The following is a 23,322-nucleotide window of genomic DNA, read 5'->3' as shown; positions in this document are numbered from 1 at the left end:
TTGAGGAAATACTGTTCAAACTAATTCCATTTTATGGCATTCCCCATTACCCTAGATTCTTTATTTTTAAATGAGTCAGTGGAACAAATTATTTTGTTCTCTGGTCTCTATATGGGCCTTCAAACATGTGCAGGATGACAGACTTGAAGTATTATGAGCATAAATAGTTTTTCATTGCATTGCTAATATTTACAGTGTGGTATATTCATTTGAATGGACAAATCAGATATGGGTTCTGGTTATGGTATTCAGGTACTGTGGATGCCTGCACGTTCTTTGGCAGTCAGAGTAGCCTGCCTGAGTAGAAAAGTACAGTTATGAAGTGTAATATGAAATAAAGTTGTTAACCATGTTAAACTCAGTCTCACTTGGTCATAGGTAACGTTAACGAGTAAGTATTAGAAGAACCCAAGACGTAATATACAGTATCGGAATTTCTAAATCTAAATACAATCTGTTCCAGGTCTGCAGTTCAACAAATTGTAATTACATTTTCTTCACTTGCACTGTATGAACTGGAGAACTCTTATAAGGTGCTCAAGACCTGACATCCAGGCATCATAGGGGTTCGTCGTGGGGGATGGAGGAATGTGCTTTTTGGAGAATTAGAATGGGCCAATATTGAGCAGATTACCTACATAACAGTGCATTATATTAACTTACATTGATTCAGAATACAACTTAATGCCATGACCCTGCTTAGGACATTCAGGATAAGTTAAAGGATATAGGATTTGCAGGCAGGCAAATAGATTAGTTTATTCTCACACGTAAAGTAAGAGTGAATAAGTTAATGACACACACTGTAGCATGCATTCCTGATGGAAAGCTGAATTACCTCATCTTTCTGATCCACTCTTTTAGCTAAACAGTCTGTTACAAGCCAAGGAACATGGCGTTATACACACAAGGGGAAAGGGGGTTGACTTATGGGAAACATTAAAGGTCAGTCAAAAAAGTCCTGTCAAATGAATAGACTTCTATGTGTCAAATAATAATTAAAGCAATCTGTTCATAGTCATTAGAGCCTGTTACGGTTGCTCTTACCTCCAAGCTTATGTCACACTGAGCTGTTAGCAGATGCTCTTGTCCAATGAAAGGCGCAGTTGACGGGCGACACACTGGCAGGAAGAGGGTACACATATGCTGTTCTGTGTCCTGCAGAATAGAGGAAAGGGAAGTCCAGATTTGCTTCAGAACAACAGGCCAAACCCGAATAATGAGGTTTCTAAGCATCTGATGAACTGCTTGAGCAGTCTCTATCCAGGTTTCAGGTCAATTGGGGTACAGGAGCTGCCCTAAGTTACTCTTGTCCATCTCCTGCTTGCTGACTTTGGCATATTTCATTTTCTTGTCCTGCTGTCTTTTCATACTATTTATGATTGTATTTGTCAAGTACAAGTACTGCACTGCTGCGATGGACTGGCGACCTGTCCAGGGATGTATTCCTGCCTTTCACCCAATGTATGCTGGGATAGGCTCCAGCCCCCCTGCGATCCTGTTCAGGATGAGCGGGTTCGGATAATGGATGGAATGGATGGAAGTACTGTACTGTTGGCAGGCACTGTGTGGCGTCAGGAGTTCATCAGGGCTGAGAGCTGGGCCCACCTCTACTTCCAAAAAAAAGCGTTAACCGCAGATACACAGACTCCAGGCATCTTTCATCTCATGCTGAACTGTGACGTCAGTGGTATACTGGTCATACCCATGGCCATTAGCATGCTTTTCTCCAAAATGATTCACTTTTGTTTTGACTTTTGTTGGGTGATGAAAAAAGTCACCTTAGAAATATAACATGCAATAGGCCCTCCATCTCCCTCAGGAATGCTGGATGCATGTTACTGTTCCTTCCATTTTTGGTCACTGCAAGGCAGTTTTCAAACATGTTTGAGTTCTGGAATTCAACTGCAAGTACAGTTGCAGTTTTTATGCACAAGAACATAAAAATATATTACACAATCACCACATGAGCTGCAGAACACTAAACAAGTGTTATTTTTTTATTTTAAAGTACTCAGTGGGTTTGCAAAATATTTCACTTTTTGCAGTCCTTCATTCCAGAGTTTATGGGAGTTTTTAGTTTTGGTTTCCCACCGAAAACATTTCTATGAATATCTAACCACTAGAAGCTATTACCCAGACCATTTGAAAATGGTCAGTACATATAATAATGGACGTTGAACACTATGATACAAAAATGACACAATACAGTGGGAATATGATTACAAATAGTCAATAGATTTGGAATTACCCCATGAAACTCGCTGTGAGACAGGAAGATCAGTCTAACTTCAAAGGCTGAGGACTCATCTATTCAATCAGGCGTATTCATAATTTGAGTTATTAATCTTTTCCAGTCCTTGTGGCTTAGTCCATTTCTGTGAGATACTGTTATGCAGACCTTGAAGATGTACTGTGGGCACTGGGCATATGTCATCTTTCTCCTATACTTTCATCACCAAGCCCCATCACAGTGATACGATTCCAGTTTCGTGGACGTGTAGTATGATTTTTAGATTACAGATTTGATTGCTACATGGGGTGCTGCTGTAACCTCACAGAGCAAGGCCCTCAACATCAACTACTTCAGTAAACATTCAGCTGCAAATACACTTGTATGTAAGTACGTGAGAGTCTAGTCTTAAGTCGTTCTGAATAAAAGCATCTGCAAAATGCCTAAAATGTAACTTCATTTATTTTATTTAACAAGACCTCCATGGGGAAAGCAAGGAGACCCAATGCCCAGCCACTACATAATTTATCACGGTAGCAGATGGCTGTAGAATAGACACTAGAGAGGCAAGAGGCACCAGATGAGCTTTAGCAACGATCGGTTGATGAAACAAGGTCGTCGTTTCGTGCTACCATGCCAAAACCACACAAACACAAGCCCCTCTCACTATCTCACTATACCACTAAGGCAGAAGACGACCATAGAAGGCTGTATGTCAGATTTTCTTGGCGATTCCCAACCAAAACCAATACCCGCCCAAACTACACAGGACACTGGCTTCTGCATAAAGTTTGAATCTGCGTGCAGCACAGTGTTGAAAAACAACAGCCTTTTTTGGTCAATCTTTGTATGGCGTCAGAAAGTCTGCATAAAGTAAAGTAATTACCCAGTTATGGGGTGTGCTTCCATACCCGAGAGCAGGCCAAACGCGCGTCTCTCTCCATGTCTCCCCTCCGGAATGCAAACAGGTCCTCGGCTGGCCCTCGTGGATAGGAAGCAGTCACAGCCCAAAGTCAGGACGGCCACGTGGAAGTCAGTGGCCTGCGTAGGAAAGCAAGTTACAGCTGTTACACCGACCCTCAAATTGGAGTTTAATTATTACTTCTGTGTGTTTTTACTATTCATAACTTATCCGTGTATCCTCAAAAAAAAAAAAATCATTGAATAAATATTTCTGTGAAAACATTGAACACATATGCTTCTGTGATCAAATAAAGTGGGGGGGGGGGGGGGGGGACAACGGGGTAAAAAGAATCAGTTGCCATTATCAGACAGGTCGATTTTTCTTGAGATTTACTAACTTACCGTGTGGATGGCTGTGAGTCGTCACCTAAAAAGAACTACAGAGCATCAGACGCATTTCATATCGCTATCAGGTGACTGAATCTGGGCCTCCGGCTCAGCTCCGGCCCCCGGCTGATGCTGGATTCCTTTGTGGCAGAAAAGGTCTTCTGGAGATCAGTTGCCATGGTAACGCCTCCAGAGTGCCCGCGTGTTCCGAGGCGTCCCTATTCGCCGAACACCTTGTGAAAAGGACAAAATGAGAAGAGCCCGATTCTGCGGCCAGAGCTCTGTTAATGCAGCGCTGGCCAGCTTCAAAGGCCGCTCAGCCAATGGTAATGAAGTGTGTTCGGCAGCCGGTCAGATCGTTGTTGGAGGATGAAAGCGGCTGTGTCCTTGCCTGCGCCTTTGTTGACAGTGATAAAACATCAAAGTCATGGCGTCAGTACTGTCTCTGTCGAGACATTTCGGAGGTTATAATGTTAATTAACGAGATGACAATACAAAACAATTATAACATGTCATGATAGCTATCATGCATTATTGTTATTATAGCTATCAGCATGCTCGGATAGATTGACATGAACTGAAAGCAAGACTGAGAGGGTACCCTTTAGCCTATCCACTGTGGTGAGGTATGTCGCGTTAACTAAAACAATACACTCCGTCTGGAAATGAAAGCATGGTATTGACATACTACTCTGCACCACACTCAGCAGTATTTTTACCAGCAGTGTGGTATTTCCTCCACCTTGATCTTCACCCTTTTCCTGAACACCAGCCAGTTCACAAAATGCTAAATGTGTGTTTAGCCGCACCCCCTAGTAAGTAAAAACTTTCTGCAGCTCTCTGTGAGAAGCAGAGGAGCACATAGCTGACTGGCTGAAAGTTAAAAGTGTAGAACCACCACTGAAAGCTTTTCATGTAATTCTATGGTATATTCATTCCAACCATTATCAGTGCCTCTCTCTCTCTCTCTCTCTCTCTCTCTCTCTCTCTCTCTCTCTCTCTCTCTCTCTCTCTCTCTCTCTCTCTCTCTCTCTCTCTCTCTCTCTGGCTAATACTCTTATCTTGTCCTTTTCATGTCTGGAAGGGGCACTTCAAAAGCTATTTCATGAGAACAAAGCAACTGCAACTGGGGAAAGAACATACATTTTCGTTTTATGTAAGCACCAGAAAAGGTTCAGAATGCTTACAATCTGCCTGTAACTCCAACTTCAGTTTTAAAGTGTGGTGTGGGGGTGAAAGGGACCAGGGGGGTTGGGGTGGGGGCTGGGAGGGCAGGTGGGGGGGGGGGGGGGGGGTGAGGTTGGGATGGGGCAGGTTGGACCTCCAAGGCCACTGCTTAGCGCCTTCAGGTTCTCACTGGAGTCTCAGCTGCTCACTCTGCTGTGTGGAGCTTACCCCAGGCGGTGGATCTTACTACAGCACCGGCGATGAGCAGCTCGCCATTCACCGAAGTGTTATTCGCGAAAAACGTTTTTTATGATGTTTATTCTGCGTGATCCTGGGCGACTTATATAATTCTTACATAAGGCACTGTCCATTTTTAAACCATCCTGTGAAGGGTGACAAATCAAAGCGAGCCATTTGCTGTATGTGACAGTTTGTGCATACGCAATGTATGTTTGTGCGTGGGGAGGGGGGCATTTGGGGAAGCATCAATCAGGTTTTTCATGATTGTGTGAGAGAAAAACACCATCGACTCTACATAACTATAAGAACTCATATATAAAAATGCCACACAAATATGCGCAACTAGAGCTACAGATACATATTTACGAGCAAGGGGCCATGGTGCAAGCGTTGCCCCATTAAGGGCACCATGTTTCCGGCTCACGCTTCCTGGTGTTGTGTTAATTGTCATAACACTGTCATTGACACTGACGTCTACAGCCCCATCCCATCACAGCCATACACCCTCTGTGGTGCAGAAATATGCAATTAGAATGTTCCTAAATGAACATTCTAATGCTGATGTCACAATCACTAGAGGTAGCAGAGAGCAACAGGGTTCTAAATGTTCTTGCTTGGAATGAAAAAATAAAAACATCCCAAAAACTATATTTCTTTTTTCTGTCAACCCTGGCAACAACTTTTTTTTTTTCAATTTCATTTTAAAAGGTATAATTTGCCGTTACCATCTAGTCTGGCCTTGAAAGAAGTATCCCAATTATCCAGCATTAGAGGGTAGATGATTATATTTCACCAAGGTTATTACATTCTATGATAGCCTTTTGAAAGGAAGAGAGCAACAAAGCAGACTCCCCTGTGAGCTCTAACTCCAGGCTTTGTCAGTCCACATTTTGATTAGTACTACAGCAGTGTCAAAATACAATTTGTGTGCAATTATTAGAGTGACTAAATCCAACCAGTCATTGTGCTAGGACACAAAAGTGTTAGTCTCATGAACCATGAAGGCAGAGAAGGCGGTTTATGATCAAAAAGTGTAGTTAGTCAAGCTAACCAACAATTACTACTGTAAACAACAGTACATGATAAATTCTGAACGTAATGTACCACTCCTTGAAAGAGCCAGGCCAATGCCCAAGCTAACGCCGCAGAAGTTGTCACCGTAAATTTGTTTCTAGGAGCAACAGCAGAAGTCTCCTTAAAATTCTAAAGTAGTTACGTCTTAGAGTACTGACGGCAGAGGCAAACCAGACATAAATGAATTCCGTGCATTCTGTGCACGTCCAAAGTGTTTCTTCTGCTCTTTAAGTAGCATACCTTACGAAAACCTTTTTTTTTTTTTTGCGAGCTTCGTTTTCTCAACAATTATAGTGCTAATGTAATATGTGAGTGAACCCAGTCTCAGTTAGGTGGGCCAGAGCTCCCAAACCCCATTGACATCGTGCTTCCTGCACATCAGGCCCTGCCAGGCTCAGGAGACCACTTCCTGCACATCAGGCCCAGCCAGGCTGCAGGTAGCTGGGTGCCCAGGCTTTAGCTGCAGAAATGCATTAGCTCTTTGTGTCATAATCAACACTGGACCTGGGTCAATTACGCAAGTGATTCAGATTCATATGCTTTTCTACTCAGCTTGTCTAGTGAACCTATGAAATACCTTCAAGAAATACGAACCCAGCCTTATGGTCCTCTTGGCTGCTTCAATTGCACGAGGCAAGACCAATCGAGCACAGAAAAGTATTTGAATCCAAAGCAATTATGTAATTCATCCGGGTCTGCTCAATGCAGGCGTCTATGTGCTTAGATATCGATTTCACAACTCAAGAACACCTTTTGGACTATGGCAAACTCTAGTATCTGCCAATCAAGAACTGGTTTACTTGTTCTGAATAGCATGTGCTATTCAATAGCATATACTATTGATAAATGCAAACAAAATCAATCAGTCTATAAATAAACGTTTTGTCTGTGACATTTACATGGATCCATGAATTTATTATAATAATATTTTGTGTAGTTTCATTCAATAATACTCTCAATTTTCTTTTGTCGTTTTTGAGGGAGAACGGGGATCAACTGTCATCAGTTTAGAAAGCTGAGCACTTGAACAGACCTGGAAAAAACGTTCAATTGAGAATCTAAAGCTTTTGGCCACCCTCCGGGAAACCTGACGTCAACAGCGGGACAGAAGGGATTAAGTTTCCTGAAAAGCTGAAAAGCCATGGGGCGTCCAGGGCTGGTGGGGGGGGGGGGTGCAACAGGCAATTACTGAGTGGAGCAGGCTACCGGCCTTTCTGCGCTATCTGAACGGAACCGTGAACAATGGAAATGGAATTCCGGGAAGCACGAACAATGGAAATAGAATTTCTTAATTCAGGTTCTGGAGTGAATTTGATTTGACCGTTGTTATGTTAGACAGAGTGAGAATACCGTCACATGAGTAATTGGAAAGGGGGTGCTCAATTTGGCAGACTCTGCCGCCCCTGTGGCAGTCTAACACCCCCTAACCTGCACTGACCTGCCACAACCTGTAACTGTAAGTGTACAGTAGGAGTGGAGCATATGTGTGTGTATGTGTGTGTGTGTGTGTGTGTGTGTGCGTGCATACAGTATGTATCCATGTGCAATAGCACATATGGCTGTTTGTGGACAGTATGTATGCACTATATGGGGTGTGGGTGTGTGTTTTTGAATGTATGTGGGTGAATATATGTGTGTGTTTGTGTGTGTGTTTATCAAGTACCAATGTGCAACATACATATTTATTTGATAGCCTAATAAACTTAAGAGGTTTGATGCATTGGGTGTTCAGAGATGCTCTTCTGCATACCACTGTTGTAATGTGTGCTTATTTGCATTACTTTCACCTTCCTATCAGCTTTGACCAGTCTGGCCCTTCTCCTCTGACCTCTCTCATTAGCAAACCACCCTGTTTGTTGTCTGGCACCAACAATTATTCCATGGTCAAAGTCACTTAGATCACATTTCTTCCCCATTCTGACATTTGGTCTGAAAAACACCTGAACCTCATGACCATATCTGCATGCTTTCATGCATTTAGTTGATGCCACATGATTGGCTGATTAAATATTTGTATTAACAAGCTGGTGTGCCTAATAAATCAAGCAAAGAAAAAAGAAGAAGAAGGTCCTTTGGCTGATCTCCATAGAGGAACCCTTTTCAGTTCTTTATGGAACCAGACAAGACACAGATTTCAGGGATGTAGTTTAAGGGGGACGCCCGGTCGCTGACATTGTGCTCCCATGAACAGTTGAGTTTACACAACAGGCTCCCTCATTCTGGGATGTTTATGACGCCGTAGTGTGTATGGTGTCCAGGGGAGGCCGTCGAACATGAACAAGGACCAGCATAGTGCAAACCCCCAACGCAGATGAGAATCCAGGAGAATCTCCACAATTGCGTGTATTGTACTCCAGTGTCCTGATATGTCAAAAACTCAGTTCACAGCCTTTGTCTGGGGAGGAGATTGAGAACTGCCATTATTATTGCACCACCTCAGTCTCACAGAGGATACTGGGAATGCCGGAAATAGTCTTTTGTCAGAAAGGGATGAAGAAAAACAGCGACAATAAGAAGAGAATGTAGCCAAAGAAAATAAATGTACTTTTATAGCTGTGGCAAAAGCCAGCTTTTTAAGCTTTTTGACTTTGCCAGGGAAGGAACTATGGGAGAAGAAATGATTCTGAAATAGAAATGCAAGCAGAAAGAGAGAGAGAGAAAGAGAGAAACTTTGGTTGAGATATGGGGGGAGTATAGGTGAAAGAAAGGTGGACAGAATGGTAACAGGAGCACCTTGTGTGTGGATGGTTTCTTTGTGTGAACTCACCTCTGTGTAAAGTGTAAATGGACCTGCAGTGAGTGAGAGAGAGATATAGAGGTAGAGAGAGATATAGAGAGGTAGAGAGACATAGAGAGAGAGACAGAGAGAGAGGTTGAGAGAGGTAAAGAGATATATAGAAGTAAAGAGAGATATAGAGGTAGAGAGAGATATAGAGAGGTAGAGAGACAGAGAGAGAGACAGAGAGAGAGAGGTCGAGAGAGGTAAAGAGAGATATAGAAGTAAAGAGAAATATAGAGGTAGAGAGAGATGTAGAGAGAGAGATAGAGAGACATAGAGAGGGAGAGAGAGAGAGAGAGAGAGCCCGTTCCCGTCCTCTTGGGTGACATTGAGAGGACATAAACACAAGCGGAAAGTGGAGGGCTGAGGGGCCCTCAGTGTGAGAGGAGAATCCTGTTTCCACCCGTAAGGCAGGAAGGGCCCGTGGAGAGGGAGCCATTGTCTGTAAATAAGGAAGCATAGGGGCGAGGAGGAGGGGCGAGGGGGGTTGGGTGGCGTGATCTAGGGGCAGATGCAGACAGGTACACTGACACACAAATGCAAAGTCAGGTGCCAAGTCCTGCCACCACACAACAGTGGCCCACTGTGGCACCAAGAGTTCTGGGATTGTTTTTGGTTTCATCTTGGCTACACACGTTCTCCTTAACGCCATACAAGATACAGCAGATACAGGGCTCATTCCAATCACTTCTTTTCCACCACTTTTTTCCTTTCCTTGCTCCTGACCCGGAAAATCGATCGAGCTCCGCCATCTTTAAGGACATTCCAATGTCCCTCCTAGGTTAGAAGTTAGGAGCTCCTATACCATCCTTTGAGCAAGAAAACATCAGCACATTTTTCTTTAATCTCCCGACAGGTGAAGGTAGAGACAAGACAAAGAGAAAAGAAAAGGAAAAAGAGGAGAAAAATAAGGGATTGGATGGCCTTGTGTATGCCATAGATTATAATACCCCTTATGTATAGTTATTGTTGTACTCGGTGTATTCTAGCTGCCATCCGTGGTATGCTAGTTGGTAAGTTGATGTACTCTTCAAGGTTCAAGCTGTGGTCACGCTAGGACTCGGAACTGTACTTTCCTCTTGGGTCCTCATCCCACTTGTCCCTGGGTTTGATTTGCCCTTCGTTGTACATCGCTCTGAGCGTCTGCTAAATGCCTGTAATGTAATGTAATGCAATGTAATGCAATGTAATGTAATGTAATGCAATGTAATGCAATGTAATGCAATGTAATGTAATGCAATGTAATGTAAAGAATGAGGCCACAGTCTTGGGCCTGTGAAAGCTTACAGTGCCTATTGACTGATTAAGTGGATAAGTATTTTGACAAACAGGGTACAGGGGACTTCTCAAAACAAGCAGATGAAGATCCTCTGATCTTTGTGTCCCTGAGAAGGTAAAAGAGGCAGACAGCCAACCCATACATTTTGGTGCCCGGAAAATCGCCTAAGGGTTAAGTTACAAGGAACACTTCAGGAACAAGATTCTGTTTTTGTAATTCCAGTTAAGAATTTGTTTTGTGGTTGGTCCTTCATCCGGGAAGTTAATAATGTTCAACAAATCTGCCATTTCAAAACATAAATGCAAAATGTTATTAAAATATTAAAACGCATGGAGAAATTTTGACAGATCAGTAAATGCATTGTCTGTTGAGAAACACTCTCCTCATTAATATTTCATTTTAGCAGGGAAAGGAGATGTGCACTATGGAGCAGTCCAGTCGAATTGCGAAATATATTCTGCACAGGGTTATTAGTCTCTTAAATTTCCTTTAAAGGAATAAAAGCTCCCGTTTTGTAAGCCCCATGTCTGCACCTCATATGACTAGCTGAAAATTAGATACACAGAGTACATTTAGCTCAGAGATTTTTTTTTTGTCCTTTACAATTTTATTCAAACTATAACAGAACCAAGTTATTGGCCAAAGATATTTATAATAAGCGTGCCTGCGATCCACTCCGTCCCTGAAATTTCTGTGTGAATCTGGAATCCTTACAGTATCCCTAACCATTAACACATAAACATACACAAACACACACACATATTCTCCTGCATACGTTTAAAAAAGTGAAATTCAAAGTATTCACACATGTAGAACCAAGGCTGAATTTGAAGTCCTCGCACATATTAAAGGTACAGTAGGTAATTTCGGACTTACCAAATACACTCAAACCACAACACTGTTTATCCCACCCCTTCTTTGTAAACATGCTGACGTTGAAATGCCATTGGCTGTGGCAATTAGAACGAATTCTCAACCAATGAGCTTGAATTATTGTTCAGTTATACAATGTTTTGGTACAAAGTGCTGGCCCATCAACTGCATATTTTGAAACCCGAATTTAAGGACTATAAACACAGGTAGAGGGTGAGTCAACATGTCAGTGAGCCTTTTACAGTGATAGGAAGGGAGTTATAATGGTCTTGTAACAATGTTTTAACATAAAAGTCTTACCTATTGTACCTTTAAAATTCATTTGGAGGAGTGGGAGTAGTTTTACCAAATTGTAGCTTTATTCTGAGTGGTTTGTTTTATTACAGTTTCCACACAAACTGCAAAAACACAGAACCCAGCGGCCACTCACATTACAAAGAAACGTGGCCAATTGCGCCAGAAAATGTATGAAGCATTCAAAAGGATTTCTGCATGACAGACATTCCACACAACTTCAGTAGAAGAAAACAACTTTGGCCGTTGTACTTTACATATCTATCCCTTCTCTCACTCCCCACACGCTTGACGAGACAAAAAGAAATTAACGAAAAAAACAAATACAAAGGACCAGTTATATTCACACAACTACGACACAAATCTGTGATTTCGCAATACATCCAACACAAAGAAAAACAAGAACACCACCACTAAACATAATTGGGTGATCACAACAGTACCAGGAAATGATCAACAATTTACAATAAGGTTACATGGATTGGCATGAACTAACAACTGTTTATGTATATGCACATCACTGATTCATGTTAACAACTACAATAGTTAATGCCAATTCATATTGGAATGAAACAAATGGTCATTGTATTTGTTAATCGCTAACTACTGCAATTACAAGTTTATTCTATGGTTTGCTAACGTATATATTCATGTAACGAATACATTTGTTAATAGTTACATTAATACATTGATAAATACATTAAGTAATGAAAAGTTTATTTTATGCTTAATGAATGTATTTGTACACCAATGAATTAATGCTAACAACTACATTAGTTAATGCCAATTCATGTACCCTTATAGTAAAGCGTGACACGCAAATCCTATGAATGCGCCCACAGCGAAAGTGGACGAGAACCTCAGGACAACAGGCGCTACGTACAGCGTTATGAGGCTGAAGAACGACAGAGCGATGAAAGTGTCAGGAGAGCAGTGCGTGTTGGGAGAATGTCTGATCCAGTGTAGGGCAGGAACCTGCCTTGTCCCTACAAGTCTCTATGGCCGTCCTTGTCAGCCAGATCCAGGGGAGAGAAAATGTGTATGTGAGAGAAAACAAGGGACCTCAAGTGCTACATGGCGAGTAGATCGCGGGCGCCATCGTGGCTCATGAATATCGGGCAGGTCTCGACAGCGGCCTGGGCAGAGTCAGAGATGCACACCTCGCCTGGCTGCCCTTAGCTGGCACTCAGACACAAGTTCAGCCAAAGGGCACGTAACGCCTGGCTTTAACCTCGCTAGCTCCGAACACCACGGAGTGATGTCCTTCAATGAAACTACGAGAAATAAAAGATTCATGGAAAAATGTCACGGAAAACATAAATGAAAAAGGCACTGTCTGCTAAGGTCTGAATGACAGGGTTCCTGAATGAATTTGATTTAAATTTTGAAGCAGAACGACAGGGGTCTTTTAATTTTCTGTTTTGCTGAAATGGGGAAGGGAGCTTGATGATATTTGGAAAGAAAGCAAAACCACTGGGGGAAAGAAAGATGACTCACCAAAGAAACATAAGCATAAATCAGTCCGTGAATTTCACATTGTTCATTTCGAGAGTATCTTGCATACCAGATGCAAGCCAAAGTGTGTTGCTTGAATCGCATATACATAAGATATCTACATACAGTACATATAAGCGATATCGACATATACATTCTTATCTATTCCATTCCGTTGAAGATTTGGGCGAAGTGCATGTAATTCTTCCTCATTCCACAGACAGCCAGTCAGGTGTATTTTAATGAGCATGGGATGATAAAAACATAGAAACATATGTGCCAGAGGGGCGTCACAGCAATGTGATGTGTGAATTAAAAGCAAGGGGCAAGGAGCCGGAGCAGACCTTGGTGACCTACAGGAAGTGGTTCAGTGTCTTCACTTCCTGCTTAAGAGGCTGAAAGTCAGAGGTCAGGTTGGCCAATGCAGAATTGCATTCTGGGCATTGCGGCTCAGATCTTTGACTGGTCCGTAGCCAGTGGTTCCTCAGATGGACACTGCACCTGCAAAGACACCACAGTGAACCCAAATCAAGTCCCAACCAAAAGCTTACATTGAAATTAAAAAGTGATTATTTTTAGATGAGCATGCAATTACAGTAACACAAACACACGCACACACACGCACGCACACACACACACGCACACACACACACACACATGCACACACACAGCTGAGTAACATGCTCATATAAGCCCTGGTTATGGATTGCATCTCCATTGCATCACAATAAGGGTCCCGGACGCAACATACCTGGCTGTTCTGCGTGTGGAACACACCTGGCTGTTCTGCGTGTGGAACATACCTGGCTGTTCTGCGTGTGGAACATACCTGGCTGTTCTGCATGTGGAACATACCTGGCTGTTCTGCGTGTGGAACATACCTGGCTGTTCTGCGTGTGGGACATACCTGGCTGTTCTGCGTGTGGAACATACCTGGCTGTTCTGCGTGTGGGATATACCTGGCTATTCTGCATGTGGAACATACCTGGCTGTTGTTCGTGTGGGACATACCTGGCTGTTCTGCGTGTGGGACATACCTGGCTGTTCTGCGTGTGGAACATACCTGGCTGTTCTGCGTGTGGTTGTGGAGCTCATGGCTCCGTAAGGGCTCCACCACGTTGGTCTCCTTGGTTTGAAGCGTGTTGGCGTTGCCGGTCTCCCGCCTGTTGTCCCCGTCCATGCACAGCGCCTTCTGGATGCTCAGCCGGAAGTTCTCCGACAGGAAGCCATACAGCAGCGGGTTGGCGCAGCTGTTGACGTAGGTCAGGATGACGGAGAGGAAGTAGACTCCGGCCGTCACGTTGTTCTCGGGCAGGATGGTCACCAGGTTGACCATGTTGATGACGAAGAAGGGCAGCCAGCAGAGGACGAAGACCACCACCATGACCACCACCATGCGGGTCACCTTCCTCTCCGAGCGCCGGCGCGTGGTGAGGCCCGCCCGCACGCGCGCCGACTTCACCTTGAACACGATCAGCAGGTAGCACATGCAGATGACCAGCAGGGGGCAGAAGAAGCCCAGGGTGGCCGTGTAGAGGATGAAGGCCGTGGACCAGACCTCCTGAGGCTCGGGCCAGCTGATGTTGCAGGTGTTCAGCTGGTCCTGCACGTTGGAGAAGATGATGACGGGCAGCATGGCCACGATGGACACGGCCCACACCAGGGCGTTGATGATCTTGGCCACGCGAGGCCGTCGCCAACGGCTGCTCTGGATGGGCCGCACCACGGCCAGGTAGCGGTCGATGCTCATGACCGTCAGGCAGAAGATGCTGGTGAACTGGTTGATGGAGTCGGCGGTCATGACCACGCGGCACAGGAAGGAGCCGAAGGGCCAGTAGGAGAGCACGTTCTGCGTGGTGATCAGCGGCAGGCCAAGGATGTACAGCTCGTCGGCCACCGCCAGGTTGAGGATGTACAGGTTGGTGACGGTCTTCATCTTGGCGAAGCGCAGGATGACGTAGATGGCCAGCGTGTTGCCCGTCAGGCCCAGCAGGAACACGGTGAAGGAGATCACCGCCGTTACCATGGTGCTGCTGCTGTGGAAGGGCGCCAACTGGCCCGACGTGTTCAGGGAGGCGTTGGCCAGCGAACCGCCAACCAGAGGGGAGGCGGTGTGGTTGAGTTCGCCCACGAGAGGCGCGTAGCCTAACATCTCCATATTGTCAGGGGGGGAGGCGAGCCAAGTGGGTGAGGTGCGGGCTGGGGATTGAGGAGGAGGAGGAGGCGGAGGAGGCGGAGGAAGGCAGCAAATGGCGGCAGGAGAAGCGAGGGACGTCGGCTTCCTTGTCACGGCAAGCCTAAACAAACACAGCTGGAAATGGAAATGGCAAAAGGAAGACACAATGTGACACAAGTATATGCAGTTCTGTTCAACGAAGGACTCAACGGTTCTGTGGCATCAGTTTTTACAGCAGAGGAAAGGTGGCTTTGCACCATGCGTACAGTATGGGAGGACCCAGGTGTAACATGGAACACGTCCACCAAGATGTCATGCACCCTCACACATGATTGGCCAATGGCACAATGCAGCATCACAGAGAGCATTTACATTTCACATGAAGCCATTTAATACATAATTGTAATGTGTATAAATTCAAAGCAACTTAACGCAGCTTATATTTTTACTTTCAATCCATTTACATAGCTGGATATTTTACTGAATTAAATCAGAAAAATACCTTGCTCAAAGGTACAAGGGCAACATCACCCCAACTGGGAATCAAACCTGTAGCCTTTCACTGATGAGCTCAGTACCCTAAGCTCTATACTAATCTGCTGCCAAGCCCCAGAATCTAAGGTACTGTAGTGTACTGTAGTATTTAGCAGTAATTCAACCTTTCGAGACAAACAAAAAAGATTTTTTCCCATCAGTCTTTCAGTGATTTTCAGCCCCCTCATTCTGTACTGGATGAACCCCGGCTAACATCGCATCGTGCCAGGATATATATCTGTGCCAGACAGAGAAAAATCAGTTTCAGGTCAGTTGCACCTTTACATAATGAAACCCAGAAACTCAACACCTTCAGCGTCAGCACTTTTAACCTGATTGGCTTCTGAGCTTCAGTGTTTTGTAAGATACTGTTAGGTACAGGCCAGGCGTTTCCCTACAAGTCAGCAGGTTAGACGAGCAGGGGACCAGACACAAAAACAGTGTACCCTGTACACTCGACTGCCAGTATCTACAATGAAGAAAGAATAAATAAAAAACTATATAAGCTTGGTAGAATTTCTTCTGGAAAATGTTTTCTTTCATTGTTAACGGCTGCCAATGTACATATATTAGACTGTGTCTAATATATGTACAATTATTCAGCCATTCCAGAGCATTTTACCATTATAGTAAATTTGCAGGTATGTATTTCTCTGGAGTTAAGGGCTCTGGCATGAATCTAGGACACCAATAAATGTTTTATATATATTTTCGGAATATCATATGAAGAAAATGGCCACTTTATGAATATCATGTAGTGGTTTACTAAACAAAGTCACTTTAATGGTGGCAACTGACCCTTCATTTTGTACTCCGGGGAGACCAGACCTGGATACACATTAATAAGCCAGAGCCACGAAAGCTGGACCCGAGGAAGAATCCACAGACTGTTCATTTGCAGGAGGTGCGGTGGTCAAGAATGGATTACCAGGACGCTGTATGCCTGTCAGGTGTAGATGAAGCTCCAAAGGTAATTCACTTATCTTTTCTTCTGGCTAACAAACAGCAGGGTTCCCACACAAATCAGATTTATATTTTCCATGGCTTCTCAATGTCACTTTAAAGATACATTTATGAACGTAAAGGACTTATCCTGGCTCAATAATCAACATTAAATATGGTTGTCATTTTTTTCAAGTGTCATTTTGAGGGCCGTAATTTTTAACATATTCTGCATTGATAAAGGTATGTATGATCCTCCAGCTAACTTTCTGTGTGTGGGATTAATCTGCAGACCAGCGAGCTGTCCAGTGAGATAGAGTGGCATTAACACCATACTGATATTGCGAGGTTTGATAGTAGGTGACATCATGTCAATAGCTTAGAAGTATAATGAAATATGTGAGCAGTTTTATATCACATTGCAGGATTAGCATATTTTTATATATTTTAATTTCAAGGCTCGAGGATCTCTGACATAATTTGCTGGGCATGACTGCACAACTCTTTGAACAACCAGAACTCATTGCCAACTTCACACAAACTATTCACCTGAAGAACTGGGGTGTATATTCAAGCATTCAGTTGAAGCACTGGAGTATTTATGCAAGCATTCAGTTGAAGCACTAACCTAACCAAACATAACATGACATAATGACAAGAACAGGCCATTCAGCCCAGCAATGCTTGCCTTGCCACTAAAGTGTAATGCTTGGTTTACCAAAGAGTTCACCACTGGAGTACTTATTGAAGAATTCTCCTGAAGCACTAGGATTTACATTTTACATTTCATTATTGGCATTTAGCAGATGCTCTTATCCAGAGCAACGTACAGTTGATTAGACTAAGCAGGAGACAGTCCTCCCCAGGAGCAAAGCAGGGTTAAGGGCCTTGCTCAAGGGCCCAACGGCTGTGCGGATCTTATTGTGGCCACACCGGGGATCAAACCACCAACCTTGTGTGTCCCAGTCAAGTACCGTAATCATTACGCTACGGGCCGCCCATTTGAGCGTTTTCCTGAAGCACTAGGGTTTCCATTCGAGCGTTCTCCGGAAGCGTTTTTCATACCTCAAAGGAACACTGGGATCCAAACAAACAGGTCCCTAAACACTATTGTACACTGCAGTGATGAATGATGTTTCACAATGACAGGACACTGCCTGGTGCATTAATTGCTTCTGGGAACAGGTGGGTGCACTGGCGGCTTAACCTTGGGTTGAGAAATCCGAGCGTTGGAAAAGCCAGTCAGTTAAAGGTCTGTTCCATTTGTTGCAAAAATATGCACGCTGACGTTTAAAGGCAGTGAACCATGCTTCAAAACACAGAGATGACGTCGCTCCTGTATACTATATTGTGTGTGTAAACATCACTTTTCCTGCATTTAAACATATGTTCTCAAACTGCCGTAAAGTGGGGAACAGACAAAGGGTGAGCCAAAAACACGAATGAGCTTGGGGAACTCTGACACCCCAACAATTTATTCAGGATAATTTTTTGGCATTGTAATATTACGGTTAAGGAGCTGGGCTTTAACATGAATCACTTCAAAATATCCAGCTGTATTAACAGTAAGACTGATACCATGTAAGAATATTATCCGTCCGAGTCACTTTTGATAAGAGCTTTGGTGAAATGTCACATTGACATACACTTAAAAGCATAGCAATTTGCAGAAAGGTGAAACTGAATCAAATGAATGCCAGGGAAAATAATAATAATGTACTTACTGCACGCTCCAAATGCTACATAAACTAGATACAGACTTTTTGCACCCAATACCACTGTCAGAAGGAATAGATGAGGCAGTGAATTATAAAATTGTAATAAAGTTGCATTGAACTGCAAGCAAGATCTGAAGATCCAGTATTTATGAGTACACAAGGGTGTATTCAATCCCCCTTCAGTGCGACACCTGCGTCGTGTTTCAAAAGGGAAAAGATGGTGATGAACGTCATATTACAGTAGTTGAAAGTTGTCGCGCAACTGAATGTGCGTATCTTCGCGCGAGTTCGCGTTTCTCTTGGTTTTCGGGTTTCTTTAGTCCCCTATTTTGGATTTTAGAATAAATTCAGTAAAGAAACAGTGGTCTATTTATTTATCAAATCATTAAAATGCGATGGCAGTCGTTGGCTATATATTCCATATGTTAAGTGTGCCACATCATAATATTCAAAGTTATCTGACAAATACGCGAACTCGAGCAAAAGGGAAGCCGACTAGAGAGACAGGGCTGCAGGGGAGACAGCTTTCACTCTTTGCATAGAATCATGTTTAATCAATATATGTATGCATAATACATTATTATTGGCGTATTAGTGTTATCACATTATCAGTGTGCCAACAACCAATCTCACCCACACTGAGACCCACCTCTGTGATGCTGTTACCCAGTTAACATCACTCATCACAAACTTTCAAATCTCATGTTAAAATGTAGCGGACTCCCAAATGGAAGTAATACATTTACAATATCTATATCCAACAACGTTTCATGATATGGTTCAGTGTGAACACTTTTTTTTACTACAAAACTGAAGTGGTTTTTCAGATGTTTCACAGAAACATGACAGATCACTGCAGTTCAGGAAATCTGTAGTTCAGTTCATAAAAATATTTTTATGTTGCAGTTTCGTGTCTATGAAAATAGGACCAGAAAATAGTGTGCCAACCTGCCCCGGTCTCCCATATTTTTCAACCTGCATGGACTCTCCCTGGCAGTCATGGGGAATTGTGGTCTGTGTTGTCCTTACAGCTGTGCCAGAAGTTTGGAGATGTGATGACATGGATATTGGTACTTCAGCGCAAAATGACATCACATCTTTAGACATAAGTCAAACGGATTTATTCACGCAACACCAGAATCTTCAGTTGAACTGGCCAAAAGAGATCGCATGAAAAGCCACCAGTTTGCTGTCCGTTTTGTTGCCAGATAAAGTGTGGAGCCGTTTTGTATACCAACATGAAATAAACAGAATATAAACAAAAACATTTTAAATTATTTATTGCCTACATTTGTGAGATGTTCATTCGAGAAGCCTAAGAAACACAAAAACGCCATTAATCTTTCAAAAAATATATTACTTGTGTCCGAGTAAAGTGCAAAAGGATCAAAATACGTACATATTTCTTCCGACCACTCAAAACCAGGGGAAATCAGTTCTAACAACAGGTTATGATTGCGTTGACATCTCTCTGCATGAATATATAACTGCAAAATCCTAAAACAGACACTAATTTGCATATTTATTTATTAATTAATCTTAGAAGATATTTCACATGCAAAATAAAAATCTACTAACCCGTTTCCTTCCGAATGTTGTCCTTAGTCCTCCACAACATGCCTACTGGTCCCATACGTGTTTCCATGGTTTCTCGACAACGTTTGGAGCTTGGGCAGGGTGAGAATCGCCTGAGGTTCGACTCGATTGCTGAGGCGTTCCTATCAGCTCCACCACTCGACTGATATCGCTCCTCGATCACGAGCGCGCTTTTCTTGGAGACGCACAGATGGAGGGCTCAACTTCAAAAACTTCAAACTGCGAGAGGCTCACCGGCGCTTTGTCTACTTTTTTTTATTATTTCAAATGTACGTTTTAAATACACGTGTTGTTTTATCTTACAAATATTTGGTCAACTTTTATTTCCAAACTAAGTTTCCGTAGCGGATACAGTGAGCACTGCGTAAAGTTTTCTTGCGAAGCGCATCCTTGTACTCCCGTACTGTGAGGGAGGCTGGCTGCTGCTTTGGTATTTATCACCGAGGTACGTAAGTCACGGGGTTTTCCGGCAGGTTTCACCTTTTCTCATCGCGATGCCCCAGTAGCGCGCGCCTTCCCAAGCACCACGAGATCACCTGCTGCGCAGGATGCTGAGCAGATTCATACGCACTGGCTTTCGTAGTATGTAGTAGCTGTCTTTAGTATACTGTGCGGAGAGTTCATTATGAAAACAAAACGAGATGAGAGCAGTCACGCGATTAAACGATTAGATATCATTTTACATTTGCATAATTGCCAATTGATTTTACTGCATATTTGGGAATAACTTTCAGTTCAATTTAGACCCCGCCTTTACAGCATTCTGAAGATAATAAATAGACTGCATTCATATAGCGCATTTATCCAAAGAGCTTTACAATTCATGCCTCTCATCCATCCATCCATCCACCCATTCACACGCACACACACACACACACACCCAGGGCAGGGAATCAAACCGGCAACCTTCCTTGCCTGCCCGACGACCTCTCTTACCTTCTGGGCTTATGTCACCCCTAGATATTTTCTTAATGGAAATTATTACGTTTAAAAAAAAGAAGAAGAAATAATTAGATTTACATTTAAATCCCACAAAGTAATAAACATATTTTGATATCTGAGTTGCATATTTTTCTATATACCAGTTCTTTTCCAGCACCAGCAGAGCTGAGCAATTGTGCTGGCACAGCCTGTAGACTGCAGGAGCCCAATCTACAGCATGCTTATACTTGGTAGTATATCCCTTGCTTGCAATAACTGCATCAAGCCTGTGACCCATAGACATCACCAAACTGTTGCATTCTTCTTTTGTGATGCTTTTCCAGGCTTTTACTGCAGCCTCTTTCAGTTGCTATTTGTTTCAGGGGTTTTTTCCCTTCATTCTCCTCTTCAGGAGGTGAAATGCATGATCAATTGAATTAAGGTCTGGTGATTGACTTGGCCAGTCTAAAACCTTCCACCTTTTCTCCCTAATGTGGTGTGTTGGCAGTGTGTTTTGGGTCATTGTCTTGATGAATGGTGAAGTTCCTCCCAATTAGTTTGGACGCGTTTCTCTGTAAGTTGACAGACAGAATGTTTTTGTAGACTGAATTCATTCTGCTGCTACCATCATGAGTTACAGTACTGTGCAGAAGTCTTAGGAACCATTGACCTTATTATATATATGTTTATTTTTTTTGTGTGTTTTAGTATAAAAGAACACATTTGAGATTTCCAAATATTCATTTTCCAAAAGATTTAGTTTTACAGAGACATTTTTGTATTTAATTTAAAAAAGTATCATATTACTGTAAGCAATTAACTACATTTTACATAAAAACTTGATTAAGACTGTCTGAGATCAGAAGCAAGGAGCTGACCAAAGTCTGCAGAAGAACTGTGGCAACTTCTCCAACATGCTTGGAACAACCTCCTTGCTGATTTTCTTATAGAACTATAGGACAGTGCATCACTCATAGAAGTGATGCAGTTTTAACGCCAAAGGGTGGTCACAAAAAATATTGATTTGATTCAGTTTTGAACTATTCTGCCAAATTACTAAAATGTAATGGAAAATGTATCGTACGTTTATTTAGGACCTTTCATTGAATTCTTTTTGAAAGAATCTTATCTGTACAGAATGTTATACAGGTGCCTAAGACTTCTGCACAGTACTGTACATCATCGATAAAGATTAGTGACCCCACTCCAGAAGCAGCCATGTAAGCCCAAGCCATGACACCATGCTTCAGATGAGCTCATATGGTTTGGATCATGAGCAGATCTCTCCTTTCTCCACACGTTGGCCTTTCCATCACTTTGGTAGAGGTTAATCATAGTCTCATCAGTCAACAAAACCTTTTTGTTCCAGAACTTTTGTGGCTCATCTCTGTACTCTTTTCTTGCCTTCCTATTCTTACTTTTGATGGGTGGTTTGCATCTTGTGGTATGGCCTCTATATTGCTGCTCTTAAAGTCAACATCAAATGATTGATTGAGATACCTTCACCCCTGCCCTTTGGAGATGTTACTGACTGATGTTTTGGGGTTTATTTCACAGAAGAAGAAGTTTTATTTTCTCGCAAGAAGAAGCGCCTGTCAAGTCACATGTTCCAATACTTTCGCTCACATAGAAATTGGGTGGTCTGATACAAAAGGTGATATGTTCTAACAAATCTAGATAAAAATACTGGGAAATTAAAAAGCTGAAATTCGGATCTGTCATCTCATGCACATCTTTTGAACTCAATTGTCTTTCTCCAAATACAGCTTTTATGATAACGGGTCTCTGAAATCTGTTCGAACAGATACACACTCACACACGCATGCGTGCACACAGACACACATGCGCAAACACACACACACACACACACACACACACACACGATTCATGCAGAAGCCAGGACAATACAGGCAAAAATGTACCAAAATGTCTACCATCTCCTTTCACTCTTCACTGGAAACTGAAACTGGCTCTCTATTTCCCCCTGCTGGTCAGGTGAGGGACTGCATAATCAAGAAAACCGACTGCACAGTTGATTATGAGAGAGACACAGACACGCAGGACGAGACACTGGGGAATCAATCTTGATAAAATAACAGATGAAGGACACCATAGACCTTGAGCGGAGACAGCAGCCCTCGGTTTACGCATTTACTTTCAGCTCATCAATGATAGAGGGAGAGAGAGAGAGATTGTTGCATTTGCTAAACTAAGGGACACTGGTAGGTCACAAACAAACAGCCATTTGATTCAGACTGATTGTCTGATCAGGTACGGTCCCCCCAGCTTTCGATTTCGGCCGTCTGCATCCATGCCGACACAAACAAAAGGGACAAAGGACGCTTTTCCAGAACGTTCCATCGGCTGGATAATCTCATCCACCCAATCAAATCTAATCTAAGGTAATTTGTCCTCAGCAGCTGTCACGTTGATCAATGTCTGTCTCCGCACTCTCCACTTCCTCGCTCGTGCCTGTTCTGTCTTGCCCTGGGATTGGCTGACAGCTGGCACGAATCTGCCCAGCCTCGCAGAGATGCGATTGGTGGGATGAGAGGCTTCGGTGACCCTGCGCTCTCCGCGGTATGCCTGGTACAACGTGCTCCATTTAAACATGCCAAGAGAAATGCATATATCAGTCATCCTGCCAATAAGATAAATGTATGCACAGAGTAACAAGACAGCCATATTCGTCCTTTTTGTATGGTTTGCCAA

At 43.1% G+C, this 23,322-nt stretch overlaps 1 protein-coding gene across 1 annotated transcript; it reads right to left on the bottom strand.

Moving 5' to 3' along the window:
* Positions 1-10,706: 10,706 nt before the first annotated feature.
* Positions 10,707-14,881, bottom strand: LOC133114070 (somatostatin receptor type 5-like). Its single transcript, XM_061223266.1, has 2 exons — positions 13,787-14,881; positions 10,707-13,224 (listed from the first exon to the last, which is right to left on the bottom strand). The coding sequence occupies exons 1-2, from the start codon at positions 14,879-14,881 to the stop codon at positions 13,174-13,176; spliced, it is 1,146 nt and encodes a 381-aa protein (XP_061079250.1). The 3' UTR covers positions 10,707-13,173.
* Between the last annotated feature and the right edge of the window lie 8,441 nt (positions 14,882-23,322).

Source organism: Conger conger, chromosome 16, assembly GCF_963514075.1.
Source record: "Conger conger chromosome 16, fConCon1.1, whole genome shotgun sequence".
Taxonomy (NCBI): domain Eukaryota; kingdom Metazoa; phylum Chordata; class Actinopteri; order Anguilliformes; family Congridae; genus Conger; species Conger conger.
The sequence above is the reverse complement of the archived record's forward strand: the minus strand, read 5'-3'. Positions and strand labels throughout refer to the sequence as shown.